This window comes from Pan paniscus, chromosome X, assembly GCF_029289425.2.
Source record: "Pan paniscus chromosome X, NHGRI_mPanPan1-v2.0_pri, whole genome shotgun sequence".
Lineage (NCBI taxonomy): Eukaryota > Metazoa > Chordata > Mammalia > Primates > Hominidae > Pan > Pan paniscus.
In genome coordinates this window covers 12,313,981-12,328,053 of record NC_073272.2, presented here as the reverse complement: position 1 = coordinate 12,328,053, position 14,073 = coordinate 12,313,981, and the positions used below count along the sequence as shown (strand labels likewise).

Below are 14,073 nucleotides of genomic sequence, written 5' to 3'. Positions count from 1 at the left end.
GAGGCCAAGACCCCCATGCATAGACTGGACTCAAAGGGAACCTGACATCTTCTCTGGAATTGAAGCCAAACACAGAACTCTCATGGAAGGAAGCAGAGGCACTGAGTCAAACTAGGATCTGTGCCTCTGTTGCACACGAGTGCCTTGTGGAAGCGTCTTCTTTGGGAAAAGAACCTCACGCCCTAACCTCAGAATATGCTTCTTATCTGGCTGGGCTATGTCAATCCCCAAATCACAGCACAGGGAACAAAGTTTACATCGTATGAGCTGTCAGACAAAAGTTACAAGACAAAGATAAAATCAGATCCTTGAGAAATAGTCAACAAGCACAGGGAAATACAGAATTGCCTTTTCTCAAAAGAGCTTAAGAATAAGTAAGTTTAGTTGTCTTGAGATTATGGAGAAAATCGTGTTTTTGTAATAGGAACAGAGAGAAATTCAATAAGAAAAGGGAGATGTGATAAAGAACCTACTAGAAATGAAAATGCATTCATTAAAAAATTTTAAAATCAGTCAATAGGATAAACACCAGATTAATAAGTTTAACTTGTTTTAAAAATAACCAGAAAGTTCTGCTTTTGACATATGCATTTTAAGCCTTAGATAAAAGTGGTTCTTTTCCTTAATATACTTTTCTAAATAAAAAAATTTAGGGAAGTAGAATGAGCTAAAATTTTCATAAATAAATTTTACAGCATAATGAAATTAACACCTTTATGAACTTGTTAGTTTTCAAAATCCCTCAAACTCTTTCTAAATCCTCTTTCTCGGATGGCATTATAAATTTGAGGTCTGTTTTCTTTTCCATGAAATTTCCTGTTGTTCCGTATCTTCGCCATACTTGTGGAACTGTCTATATGCTAAAACACAGTTTCCCTAATCTTTTGCCCTCTCAACCTCTCTGATGTTGGCATACAACATTGTTCTATTCCCTGCCCATGGAAGATTCTTCCACATGCTCACTTCTTTCTTTCCAAGAAGTTTCCACTGTTGTGCAACAAAAAACCCCTGGACATCCTTCAAGCCTCAGCTGCAAGACTTGGCCCTCTTGGAAACCTTTAACCAGCAGCCATCAACTCTTTCCCTTCTCTTGTTTGCAGCATCTTTCTCCCAGTTTGTACAGTCATCCATTTCCTTATGGACAGGGAATAGATATTAATATTTTTATTTGATTTCCCCACTGTCTCTTTCAGAGTCTGGCATATTGTAGAAGCTTAATAAGTACTTGTTGTATGAACACATAAGTAAATGAATGAATGGTAGGAACACATAAGTAAATGAATGAATGGTGTAAATCAAGCTTGTCCAACACGTGGCCTGCAAGGCCACCTGCAGCCCAGAAGCGCTTTGAATGCAGCCCAACACAAATTCATAAACTTTCTTAAAACATTATGAGATTGTTTTGTGATTTTTTTTTTTTTTTTAGCTCATCAGCTGTCATTAGTGTTAGTTATTTTATGTGTGGCCCAAGACAGTTCTTCTTCCAGCGTGGCCCAGGGAAGCCAAAAGATTGGACACCCCTGGCAATCAAGAGCATGTGAATGAGAAGGAACAGAGAAATCTTAGTGAGTCTTACCCAGAACAGAGAGCTATTGTGTTTGAAAATAGGATTAAATAGTCATTCCAGAGAACTTTAAGTTTGATGCTCTAAAGGAATAGGGAATAATTCTAGAGTCTTATGCAGGATAATGAGTGGTAAATACAGTGTTCAAAGAAATTTGATCTGGCATTGATGGACAAAGAATAGAAGCATGAACAATAAAATGTACAATTGTTTGTTGGTATCCATAAAGGATTAATTTCAGGGTCTCTCATAGATACTAAAATCATGGATGCTCAAGTCCCTGATATAAAATGGCCTGTTATTTGCATATAACCTAATCACATCCTCCTGCATACTTTAAATCCTCTCTAGATAACTTATATTACTTATTACAATGTAAATACTATGTAAATAGTAGTTATATTCTATGGTTTAGGGAATAATGAGGAGAAAAAATTCTGTACATGTTCAGTACAGATGAAGTCATCCATTTGTTTCCAAATATTTTTGATCTGCAGTTGGTTGAATCCAGGTATGTGGAACCCAGTGGATACAGAGAGTCAACTCCACTACAACTGACCAAATGTGTGTGTGACGAGGACTTATCATAAATGTCTATAAATGACCTTATTGTCAGCAAGAGCTAAACAATTCAAACCTTCCTCCAAGGGATTAGCCTCAGCCTGCCCATAAAAGGATAAATCTGAAAAATCCAATGGTAGTTGATTTGATGTGGGAATATATTCCTTATGTTATTGCCAGCTCTGATTCAAGTAAAGGGATAGAAATCCAATTACCTCCTTTCTTCCTAGGTCGTGACCTAGATATAACCTATAACTAATTATTCTGTTAAGTATCCCTGAGTTAGTGCAAGAAGCAGGAACAAAAAGAATAAAGTCTGAGCATGTCTAAAAGGTTCTTTTAAATGCAACTTTTGAAAATCCAGTTTAAATCTATAAATACTGGAAATTATGTCGATTTCACTAAGGTTTCTGAAAAATGTATCAGTTTTTCCTGAGAATGAGTAATTTTGTGTATCTGAAGTATAAAAGTATGCAGAATAATATTTTTCCTCTTTTTTTTTTTTTTTTTTTGAACAGCAAAACTTAGAGAGTAACCTCACCAACCTTATTAAGAGGAACACAGAACTGGAGACCCTTTTGGCTAAACTCATCCAAACCTGTCAACATGTTGAAGTGAGTATCTCTGTATTTCTGTATGGTATGTTTCATATGAAAACTGCCAGATCAAGGTTTTGATATCCTCATGCTTTATAATTTTAAAACAAGAATCTTTCTTAAAATTAAATATTTTGCAAAAGCCAAAATAAAAGATGGAGGAAATTAAAAGGAATTAGAACTTCAGAGAGTCTTTCCCATCCAGGGCTGCTTCCCATTCCCATTATAGCTCTTCCTGATCTAGCATTACATAGCAGTCCTAATGTTGTAGATTTTAATTGCCCTTACAAAGAACAGTCAAAAAAGGTATTGTAGGCCGGGCGTGGTGGCTCACGCCTGTAACCCCAGCACTTTGGGAGGCCGAGGCAGGCAGATCACGAGGTCAGGAGATCAAGACCATCCTGGCTAACACAGTGAAACCCCGTCTCTACTAAAAATACAAAAAATTAGCTGGGCGTGGTGGCATGCACCTGTAGTCCCAGCTACTCCAGAGGTGGAGGCAGGAGAATGGCATGAACCCGGGAGGCGGAGCTTGCAGTGAGCTGAGATCGCACCACTGCACTCCAGTCTGGGCAACAGAGGGAGACTCCGTCTCAAAAAAAAGGTATTGTATTAGTGTACTATGGCTACCATAACAAATTACCACAAACTGGGAAAGTATGAAACAAGACTAATTTATTCTCTCAGTTTTGGAGACTAGAAGTCTGAAATCAAGATTTTGGCAGGGCCATGCTCCCTACAAAGGTTCTAGGGGAGGATCCTTCCTTGCCTCTTCCCATTTTCTGGTAGTTGCAGGCAATTCTTGGAGTTCCTTGGCTTGCAGCTACAGCGCTCTAAACCCTTCCTCCGTTATCACATTCTCCTGGTGTGTCTCTGAATTTGTGTCCAAATTTCCTTATTGTTATAAAGAGCCCACCCTACTCCAGCCTTACCTCACTTTAACTTGATTACATCTGCGAAGACTCTATTTTCAGGCCAGGCATGGTGGCTCACACCCTGTAATCCCAGCACTTTGGGAGGCTAAGGCAGGAGGATCGCTTGAGCTCAGGAGACCAGCCTGGGCAACATGGCAAAAACCCATCTCTACTAAAAAATACAAAAAATTAGCCAGGCATGGGAGCACACACCTGTGGTCCCAGTTACTTGGGAGGCTGAGGTGGGAGGATCACCCAAGCCTGGGAAATCGAGGCTGCAGTGAGCTGAGATTGCACCACTGCACTCCAGCCTAGGCGACAGAGTGAGACCTTGTCTCAAAAAAGAAAAAACAAAGATTCTGTTTTCAAATAAGGGCCCATTTACAGGTACCAAGGGTTAGGACTTGAACATACCTTTTTGCGGACACAGTTTAATGCACTGCAGGTGTATATTAATGCATCTTAGTTGTCAGATATGTTTCCATGAAATAAACCACAATTGCAACAACAGCAGAACCTGCAATGACTACACTGAATAAGGAAAAAATAGATGCCACTTCCTTTATGTGATTTTCAAATTCCTCTTCCATCTTCTCCCAAACTGTCTTTTTTACCACCCCACCCCATGAACTGAAACTAAACAATTATCATTCATTACACTTTTAAGCCTTCTGGCCCTTAACCAAGCAGTTCCCTCTGACTGGTAGGCCCATTCCTCTAACCCATGTCTATTTGTCAGAATGCTTCTTGTGTATCCTCCAAGTCCTAAGTCAAGGGGCACTTCAGTTGTGAACGTTTCTCTGGTTCCCTGGACCAGAGTCATCGCTCCTTTTTCTGAATCACATAACATTTTATGATACCGTGTATGTGATTCAGAGAAAGGAGAGATGTCCCCGCCCCAATCTCATGTGGAATTGTAATCCCCAATGCTGGAGGTGGGGCTTGGTGGGAGGTGTTTGGGTCATGGGGGCAGATCCCTCATGGCTTGGTGCTGATTCCATGATAATGAGTGAGTTCTCACAAGATCTGGTTGTTTAAAAGTGTATGACACTCCTCCCCCACCGCCCGCCCCCCTCCCATACACACTCTTTCTCTTGCTCCTAATTTCGCCATGTGACGTGCCAGTTCTGGCTTTGCCTTCTACCATGTGTAAAAGCTTCCTGAGGCCTCATCAGAAGCCGAGCACATGCCTGGTGCCATGCTTCCTGTGCAGCCCTGCAGCACCCGTGAACCAATTAAACCCCTTTTCTTTGTAAATTACCCAGTCTCAGGTATTTCTTTATAGCAATGCAAGAATAGTAATAATCTTCTCATGGCTTTATCATTCTTTCATGTACCAGTTCCATTTTTCCAACCAGAATGTGAGGTCTTAGAGGATGGGAATCAAATCTAATTCGTCTTTGTATCTCACAGACTCTGATGCAATGATTTTCACACAGTAGGAGCTCAGGGAATTTGTTTTAGATGAATTTGCATGATGACTCTCCAAATGGCAAATTTTGAACACTATTTGAATGCCTGCAAGTTCAGCTCCCCTAAAATATCTAAAGTTGGAGAAGCAAATTATTTTGAGCAGGACTTTAAAAATTTTGACAGTAACTCCATTTTTGCAATAAGAGTTCCTTCAAGTCCCTTTGATCGTCTAAGCAGTAATTATAAGTTTATAGCCTCCTATGTGCCTATAACTGTCAGTAGATGCACAATGTAGCAAATAATAATAAAGATTACAATATGTTAGAGAACAGTGTACACACATATAACAACATATTTAAAGAACAGTAGAGTAGCCAATCAGGTGCTCAGCTAGTAGAATATTACATTTATGGATTCTAAGATTAGCATTTTTTTGAAGACTAATATTGCTGAAATTGAGCTGCAACTTAAATGAATGGTGAGACAGTTTAATGGGCAACATTTGTTTGTTCCTACTGGCACACAAAATATAGATGAGACAGTTGCTGGTATCTTAGATTAGATGGAGTATGGTTTGAGAAGGGGGGATTAAAAGAGAAAAAAATGTGAGTACAATTTTTCTGAAACTTTGTGGAAGAGTCAGGACTTGAGCCAGTTCTTATAGATTTCACAACTATTATTTTTCAGTACCCTAGGTATTGAGGTGTCAGCTTATTTATGCAACACAATGGTGTTTGTCAGTGATACATTCCTCAGCATAGCAGAAATTAGCAAAGATTGCTTTCAGAAAGATCCTATCAGTGTAAAAGCATGTCTTCTATGCAAATACTGGTGCTTTGGTGGAAAGCTTAAAATACTTTGTGTTTGTAAAGTCTGTGCTTTTACTTACAAGTGCTCCCCTTGTGATCGGAAATGTAAAACTGGTTACTAAGAGAAACACATGAGTTAGCAATTTTTTCCAACTCCAAATTTGTTGTGTTTTCCAAGGATAATATCCAGGGAGACAGAAATTAGGGATGTTCTCATCTCCTACCTAAGCCATCTACTCCAGCTGTTCATCATTTGAGGTGCTGATGGAGGTTATGATAGGTGGAAGAGGGAAAGGCATACAAAAGGAAAGAAAGGGAGGAATCAGAGTAAAACATAGGTGAGAGAGCAGATTAGGATTGTCCAGTGAGCTTATTGGTTCACTTAGTAGACCCTCTTGCTTTAAAAGCTACATGATTGTCAGGGTAGAATCAGTGTTTCATCATGTTGAGATGAAGTTGAGAGTGTGAAGGCAGCAGTGTGTTGCAGAATCCAGACCTTTTGAACCCTCTGCTTAGACTGGATTCTCTTTTGGCAAGCCTCTTGCCAGGGAACATGTTGAGCCTTGTTGATTAAACAACATTGGAAATAATAGTGAACAAGCATAATGTTTTCATTATTATAGGGTAAAGTTAATATGTATTATATGAATAAATGGATGAACAAAATGGAATAATCTGTGTGCCATATTTTATTTTTATGATGTGATGGCATTTGATGTTTAGGATAGTAAGAAAGAATTATTTCTCTTCAGTTAAAAAAAAATTACCTGAGCTTTATGGTAAATCTTATAAATGCTTTATGGATTGGGTGATTATGTCATTCAATTTCAGCTAGTTACTCCTTAAAGCATTAATGTCTGGTTTCCATTATGACCTGTTGTGATTTCAGAACAAATGCATTGCTCCTAATGCAATATTATTATGGCTTGAATTTACAAGACGCTATTCATCCTAACATGATGTAAAATTACATTCTAAGATGTTCAGTAATTTCAAATGATAGATAAATTGAAGAAATTTACAGGGAGATTTTAGTTTTATTTTAATAGATCAGATATGATTTTAGTTGCAATACAGGCTTTTCAAATAAAGCTATTACTGAATTGATTGTAGTGGACTTGCATTTGCAAGGAATAAAGAATATTCATTCTTTTCTCTGTTGTTTTTGTATAAATCCTTGGGAATGGAAACACATGTTTATGGGTGAGTAAATTTGGTATTTGGGAAATTTATTCTAGATAAAAATTAAAGAAAATTATGAGTACAAAAATAATGATACTTACAGTACTTATTTTTACGTTTGTTTTTATTCCTAATTATTAGTATTCTGAAAGTATAATTTTCAAAAGTTGAACACCCAATTCTCCTATAATGAATGAATTAGTCCACATCAAAGATTTTTTTAACTTCTTAATGAAGGAACCAGCAAGATGATAAAGCTGCTTCCAAGGAGGATGCCAGAAACGGATACATATAAATGTGGGGAAGGGGGTAGTAGGGGGAAAAGAATGCCAGACTAGCATAGCTAATTTGGATACAAAACTGGTTAGTGACCTACAGGGCAATAAACCTGAAACATTTGGACAAAATAAGTTGCATATTACTGGGTTTCTCTAAGTTAACATCTAACTTCGCAGAGTCTAAGCCCTAACCACTAGTAAATAGAAAGTCAGACTCTGTTACATCCCAGTCTGGAGAGTCAGATGACCCTGACTTAGGCTGACTTCATGGAATATGCTCTCGTGGGACTTTGGAAGGGCTCACAGTCTTCTCTTTCTCTTTTTTCCATGTTTTGGATAATTTTGCTTAACATGACTTTCTGTTCTAGAGACTGTTGGTCTAGGAGCAGTGTTTGCTAAACAAATATTTCTGGGAGGGGATGTACATTTTTGCCTGTGGACAGTTACTTTAATTTGTTACAGTGTCTTGCTAGTTTGTTCATTTTGGTAGTGCGGTTGGAGTACCCACCGTGTGTGTGTTGCACTGTGTTAGGTGCCAAAGGACCCTGCCCACAGGAAGTTTACTATCTTCACTAAGACAGAAGAGCACTTATAACACAAAATAAAGTAGAAAGCCATAATTACCATGAAGAAGGTGTGGATTATCTACTTCAAACTTTCAGAGAAGCAAGAAATTATTTCTAGCTGGGGACTGGGGAAGCAGCGCAAGATCTGAGCCTGCCTTCAAGGGTAGGTAACATTTGAGTTTATGGAAGCAGGGGGACAGCACTGCTTGCCAGGCAAATAAAGGCATGGGGATAGAAAGACGAGGAATGTATGTACACAAAGCAAGTAGTTCATTCTGGAGAAATGGAAAGCATGGAAGAAGGAAGGATCTGTAGGAACTAGTTTGGGAGAGATGAGAGCTGGAAAGGCTTTTGTGTTGCATCTGAATTTGAACTTTGGTTTTGAAGGTTTAGTGAGGGTTCAAGGAACACATAGACCTGTGTGAGTTTCACAGTGACAACTGGCATTTCCAACTCTTTTCAGGAAATGACATTTTTGGTTATTGAGAAAATAATATGGATATTGTCATGCAAAACAATCTCATGTCCAAGGGAAACCTTCACAGCACTAGGAAACTCCAAAAAGGCCATGGAGTTTGTTAGGCACCAGAATGCTATTCTTTTAAATCAGTGCAGTGGAAAAGAATTTCCTGGTCCACATCCTTGGTTCCTAGATGGTACTTCTTCCTTTTCCTCTTCCTGAAGGTGTCCTTGTATTTGGGTATGAGCATTCCCCGGGAAAATAATTCCCATGCCAGCTGGAGCTAAAAAAAACTCACAGCACAGAGGCACCTCCTAATTGTTGTAAATTAAATCAATGAATTCCTTCCCACGACCCATGAGGAAATGCCACATCCTTATAAGTCCACATCTCTTCCCAGGGATTTACCTCTGCTTTTCTTCAGAATGGAAAACAGTTTGAAGGTTCCCCTTCAGCCACCCAACTCTCCCTACCCCCGCCACATTGTTTTCATAACTTGTTTTTTAAATGAGGGTAAGCAAATGAATGGCTTTTTGATTGTAAGTGCCAAACATTTTTAAAACGGTGGAGAACAGAGAATGGCATGCTGTGGCTCATGCCTGTAATCCCAGCATACTTTGGGCGGCCAAGGCAGGAGGATTACTTGAGCCCAAGGATTCAATAACAGCCTGGGCAATACAGTGAGACCTCGTCTCTACAAAAAATAAAAAAACTAGACAGGCGTGGTGGTGTGCGCCTGTAATCCCAGTAACAAAGGAGGCCAAGACTGGAGGATTGCTTGAGCCTGGGAGGTCGAGGCTGCAGTGACCCATGGAGTGCAACTGCTCTCCAGCCTGGGTGACAGAGTGAGACCCTGTCTCTTAAAACACACGCGTGCGCGCGCGCACACACACACACACACACACACACACACGAGAGCAGAGTATGAAGGCCAAGACAGTTTGGGACTCAGGAGGCAGAGACATTGAAAGAGCAACTTCAGGCCAGGTGCGGTGGCTCACGCCTGTAATCCCAGCACTTTGGGAGGCCCAGGTGGGTGGATCACGAGGTCAGGAGATCGAGACCATCCTGGCTAACATGGTGAAACCCTGTCTCTACTAAAAATACAAAAAATTAGCCGGGCATGGTGGCGGGCGCCTGTAGTCCCAGCTACTCGGGAGGCTGAGGCAGGAGAATGGCGTGAACCCGGGAGGCGGAGCTTGAAGTGAGCTGAGATCACACTGCTGCACTCCAGCCTGGGGGACAGAGCGAGACTCCGTCTCAAAAAAAAAAAAAAAAAAAAAAAGAGCAACTTCAGGTAGACTCCTAAGAAATGTTTGTCTAGGATTGTAAAAACTAATGGGTTTTCAACCACTCTGTTTTGTTTTCTTCAGGAGAGAAATAAGGTAGAATGGATGAGTTTGTAGTTACACTAGACAAGTTTGGAGTTAATTATATATGTAGTGAAAGACAAGCTTATGAGAAATGATCAAAATTTGGGTCACCTGTAGAACTTAACTTTTCTAGGTCAGATAAGGACTGTATCTCTTCATCACATTTCTCTTTCCATTTTCTTTGAAAAATCAGAAGACACAGTTTATTAGCTAAGCAAACACTTGGAATCACTGATATGTACCAAATTTTCTGCACATTCCGATAATCAAGTTCTTTTACAGCAAATACAACACCTTGACACTTAATAGATGTTCGTTTTGGAAATGATAGGTGCCAGTGACTCTAAAGATGATGGCCAAGAACAACTGGGAAAGGGTGGCCAATTGCCATAATGGTTTCAAGAGGATAAAGGCTCAGCAGTCCTTACCATTCTTGCTCAAGGTCATCCTAGAAGGGCATTTTCTAATCCAACATCCCTTCAAAGTTCCAGCGTTGGCCCCTTTGGTTTATCTTGCCTTGTTTGTAATCACTTCTTAAAATTCTTTTTGCCATTATTTTTCTCACTAAGTTTTTAATCTATCTTTGTTGTTGTTTTATTTTAATGGAAAGTTTGCTCTCATACGGCTTTCTCTGAGTTTCTCCAGTGCTAGTTGTCATGTAAAGTGACAAGGTTCTTGTGGAGGAATTAAGGCTGTTTAATTAGATTTCTGCTCAGATGATGAGTTTTGTAAATTGAAAAGGATGAGAGTGAGGTGTTACTTGGGTGATATGTACCTTGTAAGAAATTGTAGAAAATCACTTGGCAAAACAGATGGGAGTCTGTAGAAGACTTTTCCAGTAATTCACCAAGCCCTAAAAGCATTCATTTGTAAACTTTGAAATAATGAAAAATCACTGGGTTAAAAAGAAAGATGAACCATTTGTTTAATTTTGTTGTGCAGTTTTGTAATGCCAAAGCATTCTCTCTCCGTAGAAAACTTGGCAATGGCTTCATCCGGAGTCATTGGATGAAGACCAGTATGCAAACACCAAACGAGCTATTTGTGTCTTGTGAACGTGTGTCTGATCTTGGATGAAGTATATCCTGCTGGGGGCCGACATGAATGTCCAAAGTTATAATCCATTTTCACTTGCAGATAAGGGTCAGATTCCCACCCGATCTGACCCCCTGTGAGAATGCTTTCAAGGTATAATTAGAGTCAGATTCTGGGCCTCATTAAACCACATCATACAACCCACAGTCAGCTCTGGCTCTCCATGTAATAGGCTCTAGAATTATGATAATGTGATAGTGCAAATATGGTGGCTTTCAGAAACTGGATTATGACGAGCCACTATAATAATGGTTGATTTCCCAAGTTCACGTCTTAGGATTCCCATGACAAAGGAGAAAAGAACTGTTGGTCTGCACAGAAATTTATCATGTCTGGAGAAGATTTGTTTTTACTATTGCATTTGAATAATGTCTATTCATATGCAATAGTAAAACAGTTGAAACAGTTTACTCTACCAAGTTTACTAAAATTGACAACTCATGAAGCAAATGTAGTTTTTCTTGGTAGAGGTTAAATTTAATTATTAAAGTATCTAACACATACTTGAATGTCTCCCTTTGGATTCAGTGCCCTTGACTTAGAAAAATTTGATTCATAACAGGCATTGGATCCTGTTTCTTTCTTGGGCATATTCATGAGGAGTAATGAGAAGATATCAGCAAAAATCTTTGAGTATTTTGGAATGAGATTAATCTTATGAATAAATGAATATAAGGCTTAGTAAGCTGGTATTACTTTTAGAATGACATTCCCAAGTTTCAGTTTTGAAACTTTATATAAAACATTATCTAAACCTTTCATCGTCTGCAAATCTTTCTAGTTTGGGTGGTATGACCTATTGCATCATATACAGAATCCTACCTAGTGGCTCAGATTGGAGTATGAACACTTGTACGTGCCTCTGAAGACAAACCCTCTAATGTTTGAATTTGGTAGTGCAGATTTCCAAGGTTAATACTTAAATGTGAAGCAATAGGCCTTAATTGGAGGCCCAAAGGCTGAGCATTAGAAAGTTAGAGAGAAAGTGTGCTTTTTTCTGGTATATCTTATTGTGCTCCCTCCCTCCACACAATACAAGAATTCCTTATCCTGTCTCCATTACAGTATTCCACACACAACCTTCTTTGCCTGGAAATATTTACATGCGTGATTGACTAGAGCAGCAGAGATGTTTCTGGCATGATATAAAGAATAATAGGAACAGGTAGTGATACATTTTTTAAAATAGCCATTGTTGGCCAGGCACAGTGGCTCACGCCTGTAATCCCAGCACTTTGGGAGGCCAAGGTGGGTGGATCACCTGAGGTCAGGAGTTCGAGACCAGCCCGGCCGACATGGTAAAACCTCATCTCTATTTAAAATACAAAAATTAGCTGGGTATGGTGGCAGGCGCCTGTAATCCCAGCTGCTCAAGAGGCTGAGGCAGGAGAATTGCTTGAACCTGGGAGGCAGAGGTTGCAGTGAGCTGAGATCACGCCATTGCACTCCAGCCTGGGCAATAGAGCCAGACTCTGTCTCAAATAAAGTAAAATAAAATAAAATGGCCATTGTTATTTCTAACTCAACTTTTATATGAGATGGTCTTAGCTGGATGGTTTCAGGTGAAAGAGTCAGAGGGGAATGGAATGATTGCAGGTGAGAAGGTAACTCTCAAGTAAAAGCTTTGGTTCACTTATTGCTCCCATTCATGACATTCAGAAACAAGAATAATCCTAACAATCAATCCACCATTTTGTTACTGAACCAACCTTTTACTTCTGGGTCTAATATCTAGTTTAAATTATTTGTCTCAATAAATGAACATAAAATTGTCTTCCAATGACAATCAAGCTGAAATTATCTCTGTGTATAAAATAATTACAGATTATGAAAGAAGCCAGACATATCATTTTTTACCTGATTCCGTTGACTTCTATTTTTAATTTGCTAAATTAAATGTTGTAGGAAAAAATGAAGAGCTTTATTCTAATTTTGAAATTCCACAGCAAAATAATTGAGTCATGCATATAAAATGTCCGTTAACAAGAAGACAATTGTAGTACTGGTTATTTTTGTTTGAAATAGAAATATGAAATTTTAAATTCAGCTATTTAAAATGCCCGAGGCTACCATGGAATGTACAAGGCTCTCAGTGAGGAGCAACACAAATAAAGATTTTTACAACCAAGTGAGGTAACTTCTTGGCCTAGGAATTTATGATAGAGCTTTTACTATGCTTTTAAAAGTATTTTCCCTAGATATAACATCAAGTTCATATATGTAAAGTCATGAAAACTATCATAGTGGTCTAATTCTCTGACAAGGCAAGCTTGGTATTGAGATGTGGTAAGTTCATTCAAGGAAGCCTTCTGTCAATTTCCATGGGATTGGGAAGGTGGTGCCTTGTCCATCTTTGCAGGTGTTGGAAGGGGAGCATTATTGCATAGATCTGTTCCAGTTTCACAGCAACACATAGACTGTAGTGTAAAGAAAGAAAAAGTGATAGGACTTATGTAGATATGCACTACAAACAGTTATGACCATGACCAGCTCTTACTGTCACTTCCTGATTTAATTATCCCAACAGTCTTTTGACGTAAACATCATTCAAATAACCACAGATACGTGGCCTGAAGCCAGATATAACAAGAATCAGCCAGTAAAGAAATGGGTTGAATTTAACCAAGTAATAAGTAACTGGAGTGGTTACTGAACCCAAACCAGGTGATTAGAAAGTTAGATTCCCAGGGGAATTCTCATTACAAGAACCATCTTATCAGATAGGTAATTGGAAACCCTGTTAAACCCACCATAACAAAGGCTCAGCAAGTGTACATCTGCAGTGCCAGTACAATCAGTGAGTCTTCAGTTCTTATGAACGTTCTGAAATCTTTTATTATTAACCATTGACCCTCTAACCTCAACTTCTTTGAGATGATAAATTTGTTTCCTTTAGTAAATAAGTAAATTCCTTTTTTTCCTCCTTCCCAGGAAGTTTGAGATTCATGTATAAAGATGAAGAACTAAATAATACTGGCTGAGCCACCCTAATTTGAAAATCCAAAATCCGAAATGCTCTAAAATCCAAAACTTTTTCAGCACTGACATGACGCGAGAAGAGGAAAATTCCACACACAAGTACTTAACACAAACTTTGTTTCATGCACAAAATTATTGAAAATATTGCATAAAATTACCGTCAAGCTTATGTGTATAAGGTGTATGTGGAATGTAAGTGAATTTAGTGGTCAGACTTGGGTCCTATCCCCAGATATCTCATTATGTATGTGCAAATATTCCAAAATCCAAAACACTTCTGGTT

At 38.9% G+C, this 14,073-nt stretch overlaps 1 protein-coding gene across 9 annotated transcripts in view; it reads left to right on the top strand.

Annotated features, from left to right (window-relative positions):
• The window catches only part of MID1 (midline 1), a 388,014-nt gene that overhangs the window by 307,758 nt on the left and 66,183 nt on the right, over window positions 1-14,073 (top strand). For all 9 annotated transcript variants that reach the window (XM_063601877.1, XM_063601875.1, XM_063601876.1 and 6 more), the window contains exon 3: window positions 2,644-2,739. In XM_063601877.1, the coding sequence (XP_063457947.1) occupies window positions 2,644-2,739 (96 nt within the window). The remainder of the gene's footprint in view (window positions 1-2,643; window positions 2,740-14,073) is intronic.